Genomic DNA, 22111 nt, shown 5'->3' with positions numbered 1-22111 from the left:
GGTGAAGATCCTCACCACCTTGCCCTTGAAGGACGTGAGGAAGGACCTTAGGGCCCAGAACAAGGCTCGGAGCTCCAGGACGTTGAAGTGTAGTGACCTCTCCTCCGGTGGCCAAAGGCCTCTTGCGTGGAGATCTCCGGTGTGAGCTCCCCATCCCTCCAGGGAGGTCTCTGTCGTCACCGTTTCCTGATGTTCCGGGTCTGGAAGTCCAGGCCCACCGCAAGATGCGCGGTTGCCCCACCACCGGATCACTTGGCGGAAAGTCTCTTTGAGGGAGATCTTGTCCTCGAAGCTGCCCGCCGCTTGCATCCAACGGGCGTCGAACTCCTGTAGTGGTCGCATTCGCAATCTGCACAGACGCACAAGGTAGATGCACAAGGACATCATGCCGAGTAGGGACTTGATGGACCTCACACCCTGGCAACTTCCATGGTCAATAGCCATTGTACCTTGCCTTGGATGGCCTTCGTCCTCTCCTCTGATGGTGCAGCCAACCGTGCCACTGTGTCGAGTCTGGCTCCTAGGAATAGGGCATTCTGCGACAGTACCAAGTGGGACTTTGCGGAGTTGATCGAGAATCCCAGTGTGATCGACGGAGCGTTCTCTTGGATTTGCTCGGATGAGCCAATCGTCCAGATAGGGATATAGGTGGATCCCTTGCAGGCGCAGATGCAGCCACGCCGCCAGGCACTTGATGAAGACCATTGATGCCGACTTCAACCCTGAGGGCAGGGCCTTGAACTGGAAGTGCTGCCCTTGGACCACGAACCGTAGGAACTTTCGATGTCCTTTGTGTATGGGGATGTGGAAGTAAGCATCCTCCAAGTCCAGCGACGACAGGAAGTCGCCCTCCCCCAGCTGTCCCAGTACGTGTTGAAGGGTGACCTTCCGGAGCTTCTGGGACTTGATGTATTTGTTGAGGCAGTGAAGGTCCAGGACGGGTCACCAACCGCCGGTCTTTCGGACGAGGAAGTACCGCGAGTATACTCCGGAGCCCCGGAGCCTCTTCGGGACGAGTTCCATCGTGCCCTTTTTTATTTAGCATTGCTCGTACCTCCAGAAGTAGCTGTGGAACGTGGTTTTCCTTCCTGGTCACAGGAGGTAGTCGGGGACACTTTCTTTGGAATTCCAGAGTGTGCCCGTTGGCCAGGGCATCCAGCACCCAACAGTCGGTGGAGATGGACTCCCACGCGCTGACGAATTTCGCCAGCCGGCCTCCCACCAGGGTGCTCGGGTGGGGGCCCGACGTCGCAGCCGGTTCAATCTTGCTTCACCGAGGACTTGCCGCCTTGGCCTCCTTGGCGATGACGACGGTGTCCTCCGGCTTTGCTGCGGCCTCTTTAGGCCTCCTGCGATGACCACCGGGCCGCTTGGCGGTACGATGTGGAACCGCTACCAAATCCTTTGGAGGCAGCTTGGGACGTGCCTCTGGGGGTCCGAAAAGGACAGCCGCCGTTGATGGAGAACCCAAGGCCCGGGCCGTCTTGGTGTCTGCCTTGATGGCCTGCAGTGACTCGTATACTGCTTTGCCGAACAGGTTGTTCCTGTCGAAGGGCATGTCCAGTACCCTGGTCTGAATGTCTTGACGGAAGTCGGTGGCCTTGAGCCATGCGCGCCGGCGGAGGCAAACGCTGTTTTCCATCTGGTGAAAACTGGTGTCTGCGATGTCTGTGGCCAACGTCATGGCATGACATGGTCCGACACCACCTCGCCTTCTGGTAGGATTTCAAAGGCCTCCGCCCTCATGTCATCTGGCAGGAAATCCAGGAGGGGAGCGATCTTGAACCACAGCTCCCTGTTGTAGCGTGCCACGATCGCGAGGGCGTTGGCTGCCTTGATGGTCGTCGCCGCCGACAAGATGACTCGTCGTCCCATGGCATCCAGCTTCTTCCCCTCGCCGTCTAGGGAAGTGGAAGTTGATGCCGTCGCCCCTGCCGATTTTTTCTTGGCCCCCGCGGAGACCACTGAATCCAGGGACGGCTGAGCCCTGAGGCACATTGGGGCGGAATCTGCGACCTGGTACTTCTCATACTGGTCCCTCTTTGCAGGAGCCATGGATGGGTTCTTGAGCAGCGATAGTCCCTCGTCCCAGATGTCGGCTAGTAACGGGACTGAGAGGACTGTCTTCCTCTTGGCCTCCTGTCATTGGTAGAGGAAACCCTCCTTCTTCTGCTCTTCGGGACAAAGTTGGAAAAGCTCTGATGCCCTGGCAATCATGCCGTGAAAGGAGCAAATTTCGTTGGGAGGGGAGGCCCGGGCAGCGGGTGATGGGAGATCCATGCCGTCACCACTGTCGTCCGTCCCTGTCGTTGCGTCTCTGTTCCCGTTTCATCCATCGGCGGAGGGGAAGGAGGTGAAGGCTGGAAAGGAGGGGGTGGATAGATTCTCCTCCGCTTGTTCAGTGGGCTTCCCGACAGTCCAGGCGCTGCTGGATCATCCGCTGGGGTTAAAGGCAACCTCGTCCTTATCTCTGTACACAGGGTCTGGATGGCCATCAAGATCGCTCCTGTGTTGTCCTGTGGCGTAGGCATTGGTTGCAACAGGAGCGACGGCTGGGGCATGGGCTACTCCACGGTCCGCGGCTCCTCGTCGGCTCCACCGTTGCCCTCTACGTCTGCCTCGTTGGGATACCTCCCATAGGACCGGACTTCCTTCAAACTTCTTGTCCAGGATCTTTGTGATGCCAACCAGCTCATCTTTGGAGGTGGTATCTGTGTCCGTTATGGCTACAGTGCCCCCCTTTTCTTATCCCGGGGTTTCACGGGGGTCTTTGATATGTTGAATAGATGATTCCCTCTGGGGTGGCAGGGAAACTCTAGGCCCAGGAGTTGGATCAACTGGGATGGCCTGCAAAGGCTTCGCTAGCACCTCCACCACTCCTTCAATCGAGGTCTTCGCTGGGTGAATCAGGGCCTTCACGACCTTAGGCACGTCTGGGGCCTTCACCTTGGCTTTCTCCGTCGGGATCGACTGGGTCTTCTACCGAAGCTTACCCGGGTTCTCTGACTTCCTTTTCCCCCCGAGCCAGAGCGTTGGTTCGTGGTTGATGGCATCGGGGACATAGCACCCTGCCTGGCACCCTGCCTGGCAGCCGAGGAGCTCGAGCCAACGGCGCTCCCGGAGCCCGCCGACTCGCGGTGCTTTGCCTTTTGTTGGGCCACCGTCGCCGGAGTGCCCTCAAAGGTCTTAGAAGACTGCTCAGACTTCTTCTCACCTGCTGCTTGGCTCTTCGCCTCCAGCCAGTCAGCGAGTCATTTACGACGGTCCTTCATGGTCCGGACGGACATGTTCTTGCAGAGCGCACAGTCTTCCTCCACGTGCGATTTGTCGGCGTGAAGGCAGAAAAGGTACTGGGAGTGCTCATCCTCCTTAAAGACATTGTGCAATCCACATCCAGGGCAGTTCCTAAACAGCTTGGATCCAGTAGGCGTTGTGTCTCCTTTGTCCTGAGCCATGTCCACGCGGGGTAGGCCTCAAAGATCTTCCAGAATCCTCCAAGAGAAACTCGATGAAAATTCGCCCTCGAGGGGCATAGAAAAATTCCAAAATGGGTCCCTGTTGATCAGAAGAAGAATCGGTGGAGCTTGAGGCTCGAATGGACCGAAAAAGAAGAGAAAACTCTTAGAAAAAAGGCAAAATGCAGTAAAAGCTCGAGAGCTATAGCACGAGGACTCCCAACACTTGAACGTGCGGTAAAAATCTGAAGATGGCTGCCAGAGGAGGGGCTTAGGTAGAGGTCAGTCATTGGCTGGGGGCAGTATGGCCCAGAGACCAGTGATTGGTTATTAGTAGAAAAAGACAGCTCAGAAACCAAACTGAAACTGATTTTTTCTTTACCGAGGATTCCCAGCCTGAAAACGGGGAATATTCATGAGCATGTGAATCCATGCCAGACCCCATGCAGGAGAAACAGCTGCTTCACCACTGGGCCCAGCTCCAGCACAGAATATGTTTTTACTGCATTTGTAATACTTTATTTCTCATGCATTTCAATTCAAAGGTGGTCAGATGTTTAAGTTGTGCACTCCAGAAATATTTTGAATGTATGTGTACTGTAATTTTACTCTCCTCTGGTTAGGTCGAAGCATATTTAAGAAGTATGAAGACCTGTGATCTTAACTACATAGAGTTCAAATAATACTTGGATAAGGCCAAGGCCAGCTTTTAATATGGACATGAGGTACCACTGTATGTTCTGCATCAACCATATTCATCTCTGGCGAGTCACAGTGATAGTGGAGTTCAGTTAGCTCAAGCTTTTGCTTAGCCTAAGAATGTAAAAAAGTCAGCCACTAAAGTTGTCTTTGATAACCTAATCAAAAATAAAGTGTTTCTTGGCATGCATACAAGTTTATTTCAGAAGCATCAAATACGGTTTTCAAAAAGGTTGCATTTCAAATCTGCTTTTGCGTGCCCTGGAAAAATTGGCACAACAAATATATTGGAAATTGAGTCGACATATTTTCTAAAGGATACTCACTCTCAAATGTCCATGTGTCAAATGACTTTATCAAATATTTCAGCAATAACATAATCACAAACAATAATAAAAGCAGCAACTGTATACATTGCAATTAGGCTGTAGAAATGTGCCTTGTTTTGTTATCCCCGAATCAAAGAGCGAATAAGATGAACAGATAATGGAGACCTGTGTTGACTCCTAATTGATGAAGGATTTCATTGTACTTTACATTGTTTGTAACATTATAAAAGCATTTAGTAATGATCCTTGCTCTTGGTCCAACCAACCCACTGCTACTTTGTCTAGGAATCAGTCAATGCCAACAGCAGACTGAGCTAGCACAGTAGTATACAGTGCTTTGTAACAGTTTTCAAATGTTTTGTTGATGCAACTATCCCCCGATGTTAAAGCACAATCTTCCCATTTTATTCCAGTTATCCGGTTGCCTCTCCTTTTCTGCCTGATGCACCACACTAGCAAGCCATCAAAGCGTCTGTTTCCCTAAAGCACCTGGTCACGCAAGGGTGCCCCAGAAACTTGAGGTTTCTAAATGTTTCCTGCTTAAACTTGTCCAGAGATCCCTTTGGAACTGCTCAGTGTAGGATTTATTTTTTCACTGGTTTATTTTTTCCCATGTTCCTCTATTTGGACCTCCAGCGTATCTAGGGCACACCAAGCGGCCTTAAATCTGAACATTTTGCAGGAGATACATGCGCCTCTGATGAAGACTTTGAAAGGAAGGTGTCCCTAGAGTCCCAAAATCAGAGACGTTGCCTAAATGCCTATATCAGTATTAACATTTAAATCTATATCTGAGGCAGTAGCTTGTGGAAATAGTGGGTCGTTAGAGAGACGTGTTTAAATCGACTAGTCTATATGGAAAGGTTAGTCAACAAATGGACAGGTGAATGGTCCGAGAGTTTCCCAGGTAGTATCCGACAGGCAGATGCTGCATTAAGTAAAGGACATGTCACCATGACAATCTATCCTAAAAGAGCGTTGGGAAATAAAGAAAACTGTTTAGTCTCAATACCCTGGTTGGAGGCATCCCCATGTGTCCTGCAGGGCATGAAACTGCAAATTCCAGCCATTTCAATAGAGACTTAAGGGCGGGCAGTCCACATCTACTGAGTACACAATTAAAACCATCAGCCCACACTATTTAATAGTCTACATAGTATGCAATTTAGCAGTGGTGTCTAGAAAAAAACCTCAGCGGAATCTATATTGGAGGCACAGATATTTACCAATACCACCTTCACTGCTACAAAGTCCCCCTTCTAGCAGCAGGAATCTACCATCAGAATCCTTTGTCCAGGGTGGAGAATTTAAACTGAAGTGTTCTATGAACATAGACAGCAACCTCCCTTGAAAAGGATAAGATAGGAAGAGTAGTACCCATGTATTTCCAAACTTGCAGTAACAGATACTGGTTGATTAACGTGCAAATGTGTCTCCCGTTTACCATCCATCTGATATTAGTGTTGAGGGGACCTTTTTCAGGCTCCCCAACCGGCATTCCTCGTGGCGGCCAGGTTGGTCCCCTCAACACTAATATCAGATGGATGGCAAACACCTAAACAAAGAGTGACTGCTTACAGAAATAGGTACAATACCTTTTTCGAAGCCAGGAAGAAAAGGATTGAACATTCTTTGGAATATAGGACACATTCTTTTTTTTTTGTATACAAATTTATTTTGAGTTGAGAGAAAACATTAATCTTAACAACATATTAACAAATACATAAATAAATAATCCCAACCACCCACCTTCACAGTAGTGTTATATAACAGTAGCACATTCAAACAGCCTCTCATTACCATTGAGGTGACTTTGGAATCAGGACATAGAATACTATATGAAATGACTAAGAAATTCAAGAATGGAATCAGATTGATTATCCATGAGGAAAACCTGTGAAAAGTTGAAACACGTGTTGGCTGTAGGACCCATTTCTTTGTTAGACCAAGTACAATTTATGTGCCAGCTTAATTTTTGTGAATAAAAAATATGTTATATGGTATTGGGTTTAGGTTTTGTACAGGAATACAAAGTTATTCACTATAAAATATACATGTGAAGGAATTGAATATGTGGTTTTGGCGCTGAGGTGGATCCTTTAGTACAATTTTACTTTTGGAATATGCTAAAAAAAGGAGTGCAAAATGTAAAGGTTTATGGATGGATTTCCTAAAAGAGTCTGGAGTGTAGTTGACAAATGTAATTAACAGTGGTTTGGGAGTAAGGGATTGATGTATCTCTATATTCTACAGGCTTGTTGTATTTCCGACAGCTAAGAAATAGAGGGGGCATGTAGGAAATGGGTGAGGGATTTGTTTGAGCCATTGGAAGATGCATAGTGAGAGCCTGTCTGCATGTTAAAGGGGAACGAGAGACTTACGTTAAAAGCGTTGAATGTCTTCAGCAAACATATACAGGATCACATAAAATTGATCCGGGGATCTGATGCATGCCCCAGATGTAGAAAAGACTAGCATACAGTTTACACAAGCGGGGGATTGTGTTGCTGTAACAAATGTTTGGTAAAATGTTACTAGATATCTTGCATGTGTATCAGGAAGGGCGCTGATAAGACAAGAAATATTTGTTGTGATTGGCGCCTACTGAAAAACGTGAAATTCATATCCCTAAGCTTATTTGTAAAGTGCACAAAACGTTGCGCTGGTTGCAGTGGGGAGCCCAATGGGTGAAAGTTAGAGCAAGGGAAACAAAAATACAGAGGGTTTCATAGCATCATAGCTTCATAAGCAATTAATTACAAGTCAACAAGTGAAATAAAGGTTTAGGCCGCTATGCAGATATGAGAAGATGGGCAGGAGAGGAGCAAAATCTTTGTATTAATAATAAGGAATATATAAGGGAGGATCTTCCTACAAGACGGAGAACAAGTCTCTGATCTTTGGACGCCCTGAAAGTGCACTGCATTTGGTATGATCTATCAAAATAATTGTAAAATGGCTGTCTGGTCTGATTCAACCCTTTTGTCATTCGATCCTTTGCATTCGAATCTTTGACCTACAACCGTAAAATGTGGTTAGATTGAATACTGATAGCTATTGTGAGATTATTGCTGCACATATTTAGCTTTAATGCCAACAGAAGTGGACTAAGCAGAGTGAATAGGATAAGGAGGGATGAAAGGTTGTTGGGAAGAAAGTTGAATTATAAAATCATGTTGATTTGGTACATGCGTATCAATCTAATAGAAGGTACTGACAAAACATAGGAATTTGGGAGAGTTTTTTGGGAAAGCAGCAGATGAAGAGAGCTTATCCGACAGGAAAAAAGGCGATTGGAGTTCCACCTGGATTAACCGTTGGAAACTCTCCTTTAGAAAGCCTTTTCATCTGGAACTGATTGCAGAAGACTTTCCCCAAGACAGAAACAGATTACGGGAGGGGTGTTTGGGAGCAGGGGGGCAGAATAAAAGAAAGAGCTTACCTGCCAGATTTGCCTCAAGCTGTTGATGTCCCTACCTACTCTGGGCCCTTAAAAGAAACTAACAAGTGAATAGCTAGAGCACATTTAGATTCATGTCTAAATAAATTAATTAAATCCTAGCTAGCAAATGAAAGTATTTTGAAGGAATCCCGTTTATATGTGGGGACTAGGCCTATAAATGAAACTTTGAGGAAGTATATTTAAAATAGAAGGCCCTAGAATCTATTATTGCGCAGGGCATGATAGTCTCTGGCAGCAACTAATTAATAATTCCCTGAATTTCCCAGGAGCAAATTATATCTGTGTTTGTAAGCATGATGTACAACATGATTTAAAGGGATTGATAAACCTCTTGACCTGTGAAATCCACAGTTTACATAAAAGAAAAATCCTGTATTCTCTACCCCTCAAAGTGTTATCGGATGGAGGTTAGCCCCTCCCCCTTTGTACAATGAAAAGATCAATTGAATTAATTTAAATGACCAGTCATATTTCCTAATAATATTGTGCCAAAATAGACGTAATGACAAGTGAAGTCAAATTGTTGATTCCTATTCTATTTCAGTGTTAGAATTGCCCTTTAATGCATCAAGAGATTTTGCTCTCAAAGCAAAGGCTTCTACCATGAACCCTAAACTCAAAAATAAGTAGAAAGAAAAGCTAGAAACCAACATTTGAAAGTAAATCAATTTTATGTTCACATGTTTTCTCTAAAGCCAACACTTGACGATGATGTGAAAACCAAGTGAATTGTATTGTGGTAAAGAAGGGTTAGGGTTTTCTTTATTTGATGTTCAATGGAAATGTGTATGTTTATACGAGAGGACTGTGTACTTTTCTCTAGAACAGTTATTCATATTCTTTAATACGTATGGATGTTTGTGTGTATTATGCATGTAAACAATATAATAGCAGGCAGGCCGAGATTCTTTTTTGTAGCCAAGTTGCCTTTATTTATTTGGAACATAGTGGTTGACTTCCATAGTGTAAAAGGTAGGGATCACCTTTAAATTCTTAATTGATATTTAACCAGATATGAAGCTCAGGAAGACGTCAAAACACACACGTTTCCTTTACTATGAACACACTCTAAAATATGTGTTTTGCCAGAGAAGACAAACATGCAGTGTACCGTTAATTAATTGTACCCCCTTGTGCCATGTACAACATTTTTCAAAGGCTGCCAAATAGTGTAGTGGAACACTGAGCCACTCACTGCAAAAGGTTTAATTTTCAACTCACAGGCCAAAATAGGCTTAAATTATTGTTGGTGGATGCTCATTTTCCCAATTTGAAAGGAACATGTACAAGTAGATCCTCAAGACGATATTTATATAAGACACAGTGATCGCATTAAATATGGAACATATATAGTAAAACAAGGTCATTCATTAACGAAGGTAAGAGTGCCCCATATGTGGATGTTGTCCATAGCCATTGTATGCAACTAGGGAGGAAGGACTGCAAGCGGGCAGGGGTTGCGTTACCTCAGTCATTGGCTATTTGAACTTGACTCATGACACAGAAGCACCCTCTTTCCAGCATCATCACAGGGGTCACTCCAGACATGCAAGGGTGAAAAATGCAGGGCCCATTAACCCCATATGTTCAAGTACACTGGGCTTACTTATGTAAAGCTACATGCCACAATTCTATTTGGCCATAGGGGTGGACAACATTTAACGATTTGCTGTAGGGACAATTGCTTACTTGCTATCCTGGCATGCAGATTCTGCTTCATACTGAGGGCCTGCCTCTGTGACGAGGAGTGCAGCATGCACATGGCTGCTCTGCGCAGCGCATTGTCGAAGACAGGCAGCACTTCATTGGGAAAAGCATTCAGATACTCGCCGATCTCCATGTTCGTCTCAAATAGTGTCATGGCGTTCACCACCACTGGGTAATGGGCCTCCTCATCGCTTTCTTTCAGGACCTGCAGCAGATCCTTCTGGTGGTGTTCCAGGACGTAGGATTCAAACACCTGCCCGGTCAATGCAACTTGTTCGGTATTCAAATACATAGCTTCTCCTACAGAAATATACCAAAAGTAAAAAACAAAATATGAAAATGAAATGGGGCAGGGGAACAAAAGTATCAAGATACTTATTTATATAACCACATATTCTAATGACTTTGCAAGCTATACAAATTACACTAAAAAGATTACTATTTTTAAACAGTTCACAGGAAATGAATAAAATAAGCAGATTATATGACACTATACAGGGTATAGTAGAGTTTAACAGAGGAGAACAAAAACCGATTTAACTGAATCGCTCAAGTTTTTCGTAAGTTCAGATGGGAGTAGATCACTCCCTGCGTGTTGCTGGTTTTGCATTGACTTATTTATTTTACTGTTTAAAACGCAGATCGAGAAACCACAGCATGTGGGTAGCAGCATATGGGCTGACATCTTTCAACACTGACGCAGTACTCCGAGTTATGGCTTTTGTGTCTGTCTGTCCACCCATTGGGATTAGTCCTTGGTCACAGATTTGCAGCATTGGAGAATTGTGGCGGCATTCCAAGTCGATATGAGGATCGAGTTCAAAAGGGTAAGTGACAAGAGAAGAATTGTTTGCAGATCCTCTCTTTACGGGGGGAGTTCCGATTTGAGTCGGTTAGTCTATTTGCTGTGCGAGGAGCATGCAACACCAGTTATGTGGAGCTTAGCTGCTACGTACGCTGGTGTGCTACCTGTGACTGCCTGGTAGAGGATACATAAAGTCTTGATTAGTGCCCTGGCCTGGAAAAGAAACCAACGTAGGATAGGGTGATTCAGTGAAATTTCCACGCACCTGTAATAAGACGTTCTGCAGCGTGGTGAACTTCTTTTAGGGGAAGACATGCGAGCGGCTGGGAGCCCCATCAGGAGGGCATTTCTCCATTGAGGTGCAAAACCACAAGGGTCTGCACTACGGTCCAGAGGTTCTGCAGCAGGATGAAGGGTTTGATTTTTTTGAAGGGTGGCGATGCAGAGCCAGGCCATTTGGACCTTCTTGGCTATGTGTTTCTGAAAGGACAGGCTGCTGTCAATAGTTAAGCCTAAGGAATTTGCTGAATAAGAGTTGCAGATCATAGCACTGAACCACTCTTGGACAATTTGTTGTTTAGCGGTGAGACCGATGAGGATGAATTCAGTCTTGTTTGGCTTAAGTTTGAGGTAGGCAGTCGACAACCAGGCCTGGATGATGGCTAGGTTATCACAGAGGCAGCTGATGTCCTGTAGACCTTACTCATGTACAACAAAGTATCATCTGCATATTGATGGATGGCAACGTTGAGACCTTTGAGGAGAGTGCCCACAGGCTCCAGGTAAATGTGAAAAGGATTAGTGAGAGGATGGAACCTTGGGGAGAGTCGGTTAGAATGCAACATGTTCATCTTGACGGCCGGTTGTCTGCCAGAGAAGTAGGAGGTAAACCAATTCAGGACAGTGCCAGAGAATCCGATCCTGTCGGTGAGGAGTGAGAGGAGGACGCAGCGGTCGATTTTGTCAAATGCAGCGGGCAGGTCAAGGAGGACGACGAGACAGGAGTTGCCCTTATCCATGATTTCAAAGGCATCATCTACCACCTAGATGGTGGCTGTTATTAGAAGCTGTGTATTTAAAATGGGAGCAAGGCGTAATTAACTAGTTTTCAAAAACTGATTAGCAGACTTTGCTAACTAAAATGATATTGATTAGCACATACACCTTCTTGTACTAATATTGTTAATGACACCAGAGGTTTTAGTACCCAAGACATAAAATGAGCACCAATGCAACATTATTGTGCACCTCTGAAGAAACTCATTAGTGAGAGGAGTGTCAGTAAAATGTAAATGTTAGCTGTGTGAAAGGACGCAAGTAGATATGATAAAAAGGCTCTGAAAACTGCTTTCAGTGCAAAGCACTGCACAGCTGGATGCAGACAGTGTTGTACAGGGCAATGTCCCATATCCTGTATGCATGCTCCTGCATTTGCTGCATAAGAAGTTTCATGAACCAAAAAGTTCAAAATGTTAAAGGAAGGTCATAGCTGTGGACCAAGTACTTAGGATGTTTTTGCGGCAGGCAGTTTAATGGTCAGCTTAAGGTGCCATTTTCTAGCGTTGAAAACCACTTCAGGGAGGGGACAGGGCCGATAATGGCCCTCGATCTCGAGCTAGATAGGCGAAGCACAGCCCTCTAAGCCTACCATCTGGGGTGTTGATACTTGGGCAGGGGGCAAGATGAAAGCTGGGCAGAGGCACAACAGGCCTACATGAAATGTGGGCTGTTACTTACAGATTCTGCTTGCAATCCCGGCCTCCTATTTGGCCAGCTTTTTCCCTGGGTGCTAATATATAATATAATCATAGAGCAAAGAGTGCTCGCTAGAGTAACCAAAGTGTATGGTATTGCAGTAGGTCTGTAGATGTACCAGACTGGTTGGAACTATTGATCGCTACTTTGCATAAACTTCTAAGTAGCTTTGTGTATTCATTATGTTATAAACTAATCCGAGCGCATGGCGCAGAGACAGAACTGGGAAAACTAGGTGGAATATTGTAGTTTGCGGACACCTCACTTTCAGGTCAGCTTGTATAAAGCAACACAGTGATGAGATAGAATGTCAAGGAGTTTGAGATCCGCAGATGGGTTGAGCACTGGTTGCAAAATTCTATGCAACCAGCAGGTCGACACAGAACTAGGTTTTCCATCAAAGCATTTGGATGTATGATTGTGAATATTCGTGTTAGCCAATATGATGTAACTTCCCCTACAAAATGAAATGTAGCGGACACTGAGATTTAGATGGTGTGATGAATCAAGGCAATTTGTCTCACCCCTGTGAGCCTGCTCTGCAATACCCCCCCTAAGGGTAGAGGCAAGTGGGACCTCACTGGGAGAGGCTCCCCCTTAGGGGAGAAGGACTCCCATTCCTGTGAGAACTCCCTCAAGTGGTGTATACCATGGCTTACATGGGATGTTTTACAACACCTTACCCATTGAAATACCAAGACTGGGGCAAAGAAACTACAATGTTAGAAACCGAAGTATCAAGACTGTGATGGAGAAACTACTAAAAGCTACTGTTATCTTATGAAAAAGGGTCATGTCCTTTTAAAACAGAATGACCAATCCAGTGAGATGAGTACATGGATAAATGTCAATTCAGAGGGAGACGAACGAGAAGTAGAGAGAGAGAGAGAACAACATACGTCAGCTTGGGAAACACCATCCCAGCCCCCCAAGCTGTGTAAACCTTGACAGAGAAGGAAACCCAGAATCCTGCAAGTTTCAAACTCGCTTGGCTTTGCAGTACCGTAAGCCAGAGCTATGGTAAACCCAAAACATGAGTGAACGGAAGGGCAGGAGCCCAGTAGAAGGTAGTGGAGGATTACAGACAGGAATCCATGGTGGTCAGCAGGTCCAGGCAATATCGCCAATACCACCGGTGCTAGAAGGCTGCAGGATGTAAGGTCGCGCACCGGAGGACCAGAACACCGTGAAGCGACAGGAGAAGAGAACGCACCTGCAGTCCATGAACCAAAAAAGGGTTATGAAGGAAGAATACTCCCAAAGACGTTCTCCTATCGCAAGGAAGGTAACGGGGAGAACGGGAAGACCCACGGGAATATTATACTGCACAGTTAACTTGTCCCAACTTGTCCCAGTAGAAAGTCTGAAACAGAGTTAAACTTGAAACAAAGGTACAAGAGTTGTAACTTTAGAGAAGGAACTATTGAGGATCTAAATAATGAGAGAAGAGAAGAATGGATAAAAATATGCTGGGAAAAGGAGAAAGTAACTCGTACAAAACCAATATACGCTTAACGAAGAAGCAAGATATGAAAAAAGCAGGTTATTGAACCAGATATCAAGTATAAAGCTCAGTTCACTTCCAAGGAGACGTTGAGAATCACAGGCAAGAAAGGAGAAATAAGAGAATACCAAGAGGGACATCCAAAGAGATGAGAAATACCATTAACCCAGTTAAGGAACTGAAGAGTTTGATCCAAGAAGTCACAAGAGACTATTTGCGGATTACATACTAAAAACACTGGTACTGAAGTACCAACAGGAAAAGGGAGTCATTCCCCTGCCTTAAATTAGTTTTCATAGTGGTAGGGGCAGTTAGCATAGTTTTTGGACAGCAGACTTATTCCTTTTGAACATTCACAACTGACTGACTAGCACCTTAGATAACAACATAGGCAGGGACCCCCCATAGTGATAGGTAAAGGTACGGGTTATCCTTTTACTTCAATAAAACATTAGACACCATGTCCTCACTGAGCCAGTGTTCTTCTTCTGACTCGCCACAATACACTAACCTAAACTTTACTGAAAAACATGTAGACAATGCAGTGTTTTACAGTAGAAATATTGCAATTCTGCATTGTGTAACAACTTACATTTTAGGAATGGAATTGCAGGACTGTCTTTAAAAAGTATTCAAGTTAAAACATACTGGTCTTTGCCAAACCGAATGTAGTTAGCCTAATAAAAGTATCATCCAGATTACTTCCGGTTTTCATTTATTAGAAAAAGAACACACTTTTCTTGACTAGCACTCCCACAAAGGCCTTTGGCACTTCTAAAGGACTACTGCTGTACTTCCTCTTCATTAGCACCTTTGAACTTGCAGTGAACAGAGAAGAGATTGGGGTGAGCCCTGAGGGCAAGAGGAATTCAGTGTGAGCTGTTTTTTTCATCGAACAGGGTGATTTAAATCGACAGGTGCGCTACACAAGTGTCAATTTAATTAGCAAACATACAGAATTGCATAGTAAATTGCTATGCAACATTGCTTATTGTGTGCCTTTGAAACAATAAAACATCAAGTAGAAGAATGCAAGAAAAGACCTTCTCCCACTTCACAAGGAAAGATATAAAGATATCTGTGCAGGCCTAATTAATCAATGGCATACTAAAACACACAGTTAAAGTTTTGTGGAGCCAAAAAAAGTTGACATTAACTGGCTTCAGAAATTAACTAGCCCTCGAAAAAGAAAATAAATATCCTCCGAGATCCAAAAAGCTACAGGAAAAAAATAACTGGATGCAGACCTTAATGAAAACTGAAAAAGATGGAATTGCCACCTTAAGGGCTTGAAACAAACATTTGCTATTTGGCCAAAAGGAAATATTAAAGAGACTACCACTTTAACAAACAAAAAAAGGATGAAAAATCAGTAGAATGTAGAGGAGGATCTACAGTGACTGAAATGTGTATACCAACAGACGCCCTAAAAACGTCTGCACAACAGAGCCATATTGCACAACCATATACAACCAGTGCAGATTTATTTCCTGGGAACAATTATAGCCGGTAATTGCTCTTTCAATGTTTGCTTTCTTTTTATCTGCACACATTTATTCAAAATCAATTAATTGTTTCAAATGTCTTCAAAGGATTACAACCAGAAACATGTGGAAGACATGTGGACTAGCTCAACCATGAGGTGCTGCAACCAAACAACAAATACCTACGTGCACAGAATTTGCAAGAAGGATGGACCAGAAAACTTACAAAAATCCATACAATTGCTACATACACTTTAAAGCTTCCTTTATTGGCAGTAACTGAATAATTCAGATTGAGAGAAAGTGAACAAGTGTAAAAGGACAGACACATGGACAGAACAAGGATGATATAAAGGAGATCCAGGGGCAGAGAGAAAGGTTATGAGAGACAAACGGAGAGAGGAACAGGAGAAAAGAGAAACAGTATGCAGGAAAGAAGCAAGAGGCACATAGACATACAATATGAGGAGAGTGAAATTGCAAACCCAGCTGGAAAGGTATGGGGAGGCAAAAGTATTTCAGGATTACCTAGGAAGAGGATGTTCATCAGGGATGTGGGGGGTAAGGCAGAAAGGAAAGCGAGGTAAGGAGATAATGGAAACATAAATATCCAAGTAGGAATGAAATACAAACAATTATAACTGTTGGCAGAAAATGTGCAGATAACCATCAAGCAAGCCAACAAAATCAGAACTTAACACATTCAAGAAAGCTTAAGACAAATTAGTGATAGAGCAACATTCTTGTAACATGACACAGATCCAACCCAAGGGGTCATGACATTGATTAAAACTGTACCAGGTAATGTTGAATTGGAAGAAGGGGTTTCCACAACAAACAACGTTTTTATTAAAATAATATACACTGACTTCAGTGTTCTATATTCTTCCTAAAATTCAAAAGTAAGTCATAAGCCCTGCAGGTTGGTCCATTAGAGCAGCGACAAATGGGAAACTGAACCCCGTGCTCCAGATAAGGTTTTGGAGGTGGATTAAGCAAAACAGTGGTTCTCCGCTCCACCTCTGTCAATTCACTTGGTTTTTGGAGCTTTATGCTCCTTGTCGGGTCCTCTCTCGACCACCATGCAAGTTTGCTTGCCCAGGGAGGCGGTCTGAGTGGGGGAAACTCTATCCCGGGGACTGGGTGAGGGTTGAGCCCTAACAGGCAGACTCCATCCACATGCCCCCTAGTGGCCAAATCGTACTCCTGATTTTTAAACTTTGAGAGTAAATGTGATGTCAAGAGAGTAAAAATGAGTTTTCTCCTTTTCAAGAGAGTAAAATGTATGTGACATCCAGCCAACGTGTGCAAAAACTGCATTGTGACAGAATACACCTTTAATTATTTCTCAAAGTTCTGGCAAAAATCTTGCCAATTAAACAGTAACGCAAACCTGAATTGTATTGTGTGTTTTGAGGTTCAATAGCAGAATTGTCTTTTGATGTTTTAAAGTCCCAATTTCTTGGAACTATTACTACCTAATGGTATGCCAATGTTATGATACAAAAGTGCAGAGAGGCAAGGTCTCCATGCTAAATTCTATACCTAATGTCATGGTCAAATTGTTATTTAAATAGCGCTTTTGGAAAGCGCTGTACATGGAACATATTTATCACAATTATCATCAAACCGATTTTCGTACTCCTTTATCGGCCTCAAAAGGAGTTCAGGCTAAGTGGGCCTTGCCGGGATGTGAACATGCAACCTTCAGATCACACACAGATTGCAGCAACGAGCGCTCAACCGGCTGAGCTATCTGATTGGCTAAAATCATTCAAAGTTCGATAAACTGAGTATCGACTGAGTTATAATAATCAAAGTGCCTAGATGTTGGACGAACCATGCACAAAGCGCTACAGAAAGTTAAACACCTATCTGGATTATCACAGGGACAGGTTTTGCTGAGTTTCTATTTCAATTACAAATGTAATTAATTTGTTTTTGAACAGCACTTGCACTTCCTGGAGAGTAAGGTTTTGGAGGTTTTAATTGCAGTCTTCAAGATTTGAGAGGCTATAACACCTCTGTTGTAAAGACGATCACTCACCCTTGAGCAAAGACTCTGCGCTGCCACTGACCATTTATAGTCATGTACCCCATTGACTGCAAGGTTGAATGGATGTAAACTAGACCGTGCATACTCATTTTGCACACTGTTTTTATAAAAATAAAATTGTGCAATACTGCTTTGCTTTCATTGGGGGAAAATAATTTGTTACAAAAGATTAATTCTCAATTGCAACTTAGTTTTCCACCTTATTAATTATACAATCCTAAAATGCTAGGAAAATAAATATGCACAGTGCTTCTGTTTGCTCCACGAGCATCTACATCCAACACAGCAGAAGCTGAACAGAAAGAAACCGTTCCTTTTATGTGTGCAGTTTCTTTTTTGAAAGGCTTCAGAGAAAAAACATTCTGTTTCAGAAGCTTTTTTCCATGGCTTGCAATTACATCTATGTAGATAAAAATCAAAAGAAGCGTTCTGGTTTCTGTCAAGTAACCTGACCTTTGAACTGGCCTCTGCTCTAAACCGGTGTATAAATGTGCACAGGAAAAATAATAAAGCTGCCGTATTTGCAAGGTTTTCGTGCATAAAAAGGCCTCGTAAGACCCTTATCTGGAGGCCTGCCTGAACCTTTATCACAATATACAGAGAAGATCTTAAAACTGTTATTATAAAAACACAGATCTCTCTCTCTCTCTTAACAGGTTAACAGGTTCTCAGGGTAAATCTTCCAATGAAGTCTAGACAAAACCTTCCACAGCAATAATAGTTAAAAACCAAGATATCACCTGTGAGGGATAGAAAATGGCAATGTTAAATGGACTAGAAGAGTCTACAGGGAGCCAGGACAGCCAAAGTCAATTAGAGCACATTCTATGGAGCTCAGGCACTTCTTGGATAACAAAGTCTTGCACAGCGTTACAGAGTTTCTGAACAAAAATCACTATAGAGTCACAAGCTGCACCCTTGTGGAGGGTAGAGCTGAAATCAACTCTAAAGATGGCTACCTCAAGTCTCAACTGAAAAGAGCAAAGCAAAAGATACTGAGGTAAGTACCCCAGGTCGGAACAGTACCTTTGGTTAGAAGAAGAGTGGGCTTGTCTCTGGTTGCAGCGATGCAGATCCTGGGTTCCTGAGCCTCAGTCGTGGGGACAAGAGAGAGGACATCTGGAGGATTCAAGCGGCAGCAATTTGGAGGTCGGCGGCAGTTACGGGCTCTTTTCAGATCAGCGGCACATTGTGGTTTCAGCGCACGGTAAACAGCACCACTGCGGATCTTGGATACCCGTTGGGCTTCCTTCACTCCTTGAGTCCTGCACTCCGGTGAGGGGACTCAAGCTTTGGTCATCCTTCTGGAGGGTCCTTAGGAGAATCCTGGAGTTCCTGGCCAGATTGCAGACGTTGCACTCAACTGCAGATTTCTCGACCCCCGGCACTCGGTTCCTCCAGCAGCAAAGAAGTACAGCCAGTCGGGGAAGATGGTCCAGTGGAGTTCGTCTCGGGGTTAGTTGGTCCCACTAACCCAAGGGAAGAAGCCGTCCCTTCCGGAGTTTCTCTAGTCTATCAGAAAAAGGAGTTTCAGCACAGCAACAGGGCTTCACCGGCCAATTGAAAGGCCCATGAGGATGCAGCCAACTTCGTTCACTGTTTCTTCATCAGATGTTCTTCCCAGTGGTCAACTCTGTCTCTAGTCCCAAAACCCTCACCTTTTAAACAGGTTTCTCAAATTCATGCACAGCCTAGGCTGTTATTCAAACAACAGGGTGGCTGTCCTAACAGGGTGGCTGTCCTAAAAGGGCAGCTAACCAGCCAATCAGGATTGGATGCATTCAGGCATTGCTAGAGACAAAGGACAGGGGAGTTTCGGGTACCTGCCTCGATTCCTGCCCTTCAGACACACTGGAGTCAGAGGCGGGTTTCAGTACTGAAGCCTGCCAAAGGCAAAACGAGCAAAGGGCTGGTTTGGTGTGCAGAGTAAAACCCAAGAAAGACATCACAAACAGAAAATGGAGACAAAAGAAGACCAGGGCCATTTTGACGAAATGGTCACCCATGGATGCTATATTGCAGCTGAGGATTCCGCCTCTGTTAGAAAAGCACAATGGTAGGAAAATTAAACCACTGCCACCAGCCATTTCAAGTAGTGAGGGTAACAGACAGTTTTACATGAGAGAGTAGGATAAGGGGCTACTAGGTAACCCCTCAGCACTCTTCATAAGATGGTGTGTTCTGGACCTACAAAGAGAAAATTAAGTAAAGTCAATTTTACTTTACTATATCCTGGGAACAGCAGTCCACACAAGGAAAGGTATTTAAATATTATGAGAAATCTCAAGGATTTCTCTGTGACACCATACAAAAAGTAGATACCTAAGGAGTTTGTCAGACTCCAAAACCAAAAAGGAAAAATGTAATCCAAATCAGGTTAAAACACATGGAAAGTAAGAAAAAGGGCGTCCTCACTCCAGGGTTAAAATGAAAAAGTCCTGAAGTACAGCAAAAGAGCTTGGGGTCTCCAAGGTTGAAGGGAATTAGCACAGGAATGAGAATTCTCTGTACCACACCCCCACCCCCAGACTAAGGGACAGGAGGATTTAATCCACTCCTGAATGGATGCAAACTAGACCCCTTTATCTGCATTAACCATCTCAAGGGTTGGTGGTTTGTCTGAATAATGAAAGTAGAACCATACATGTATGGCCTGAACTTCTTCAGAGACCACACAATAGCAAAACTTTCACGTTCAATAGTTGCCCACCTTGTCTCATGCTGCTTCAGTTTCCTACGGAGGAAGCAGATAGGGTTTTCCCTGCCTTTCTCATCCAGTTGACTAAAAACTGCACCTATCCCTGCGTTAGAAGCATCTGTTTGTAAAATGAAGGATTGGTTATAGTCAGGAGCTCTGAAGCCTGAAGCTTGACTAAGGTCTTTCTTCAGTCCTCCAAAAGCCTTAGTGCACTCATTCCACCTGATCGTCTTGGGAAATTTGAGTGAGGGGGAATCACATTCAAGGGAGGAGCTATGGTCCCATAGTTCTCAATGAGGTTCCTGTAATACCCAGTGAGACATAGGAAGGCTCTCACTTGGGTCTGAGTAGTAGGGGTGGTCCAATCTTGTACATCTCGTACTTTGCTAGGCAAGGGCCTTATTACACCTCCTCCTACCTCATGTCCAAGGTAGACCAGTTTACTCTGACCAACTTGACATTTACTAGCCTTTATGGTCAGATGGGCCAGTTCCAGAGCCTGCAAAACATATCCTAGGTGGTGAAAAGGCTCTTCCAAAGTGGGGCTGAACACTACAATGTCATCCAAGTACGCCATGCAGAAGTCCTCTATCCTATTCAGAACTTGATTCGCCATCCTCTTAAATGTAGCAAGTATATTTTTGAGCCCCAAAGGCATAACCTTAAACTGGTAGAGGTCTCCTGGGGTGGAAAATGCAGTTTTCACATTGGCATGGTCTGTCAGAGCTATTTGCCAATAGCCTGAGGTCAGGTTAAATGTACTGAGGAACTTGGCTGAAACAAGTTTGTCCACCAGCTCATCTGTCCTGGGTAAAGGATGGGCATCAGCCGTGGTGACTGCATTAAGAGCTCTATAGTCCACACAGAATATAAACTCTTTGGTTCCCGATTTTGGTACTAGTACAACTGGACTAGCCCATGGACTTGTAGATGGCTCAATAACCCCAAGATCAAGCATCTTCATGACCTCTTCCTTAATGTGGGTTCTTACATGATCCGAAATCCTGTACCTCTGCTTTTGACAGGGATACTGTCACCAGTGAGAATATCATGCTGGCCCCAATGGGTCAAGCCTGGTGTTTGTGAGAACGGAGAGGCAAACTGATTCAACAGAGCCTTGCACCCCTCCTGTTGTTGCAGAGTCATGTCTGAAGACAGTTTTACCCCTTCAATGGTCTTATCTGAGGGTTGTCATCTGAGGAGATCAGGGAGAGGCTCACTCTCCCCCTCCACTTGATCAGAGGCTAGAAGCAAAGCTCCTAGTTCTGGTCTGGAACATAAGCCTTCAGACAATTAGTGTGACAGACCCTAGGGGCCTCCTTGGGATTGAACAAGTCCACTAAATAATTGACCTCCCCAAGTATACCCACAATCTTGAAGGGTCCAATCCATTTGTCCTATAAGGCCCTCTGCCTTGTAGGTACCATAACCAAAACAAGCTGGTCTGGAGTAAACCCCACCATGTTGGCCTTTTGGTCATGCCAATGTTTGACCAGAGACCCTGACCTGCTTTCAGGTTTTATGAAGTTTGTGAGGCGGGCCATGCATTGGAGGGACAGGGCCTCACTGTCCTTGTTCTATAGTCCTTTTTTATGTGTGTTCTGTATTGTTTTCTGCCCAGGAGTCCATGTGGGACTCCTGGCAGTGCAGCTCTTCCTCTTTTTGGTCGTTGTTAAAAGACCCATGCAATATCATTATGGCACCCATGGCTGGGAGTACAACCCTGTACTCTTATGTATGTTTTGGGGCACCTGTGTGTGACCCAGAGAGCAGGGTATGGGCTGGTGGCAGCTCCATGCTGAATTTGACAGGTGCTCTGAGTTTCCTCCATTTTGGGATACCCAGGCCCTGCCATTGGAATCAGTCAATTCCTGATAGGAGACAAGATGGCCTCTGTGGCCTCTTGCTTTCTTTTGCCTGTTACCTTGTTTTGTCCAAAGTCCTGAGAACCCCCACTCTGTCCCTTCCCCCTGACTGGCTGTTGGGTGGAAGTTCCATACATGGTATTGTGGGGAAGTCCAGGCCAGATCGGCTGGAACCTTCCCAATGACCGTATGCTGTGGGTACGCCTCTGGGGTGGGACCTGGGTGAATGGAGTGTGTGACAAATACGCATTTCATGTTATGGTGTCTGGTATCAGTGTGAGTGACACAATG

At 44.6% G+C, this 22111-nt stretch overlaps 1 protein-coding gene across 4 annotated transcripts in view; it reads right to left on the bottom strand.

Moving 5' to 3' along the window:
* The window catches only part of MCM9 (minichromosome maintenance 9 homologous recombination repair factor), a 907286-nt gene that overhangs the window by 803921 nt on the left and 81254 nt on the right, over nt 1-22111 (bottom strand). For all 4 annotated transcript variants that reach the window (XR_011260482.1, XM_069606612.1, XM_069606614.1 and 1 more), the window contains exon 2: nt 9636-9953. Coding sequence is in view for 3 of the 4 variants with exons in the window: in XM_069606612.1 (XP_069462713.1) it covers nt 9636-9953 (318 nt within the window). In the remaining variant the exon portion in view is untranslated. The remainder of the gene's footprint in view (nt 1-9635; nt 9954-22111) is intronic.

Source organism: Ambystoma mexicanum, chromosome 4p (assembly GCF_040938575.1).
Source record: "Ambystoma mexicanum isolate Mex_15411 chromosome 4p, UKY_AmexF1_1, whole genome shotgun sequence".
In the NCBI taxonomy this organism is placed as follows: Eukaryota; Metazoa; Chordata; class Amphibia; order Caudata; family Ambystomatidae; genus Ambystoma; species Ambystoma mexicanum.
Note: the sequence above shows the minus strand (reverse complement) of the source record. Positions and strands in the feature narration are given on the sequence as shown.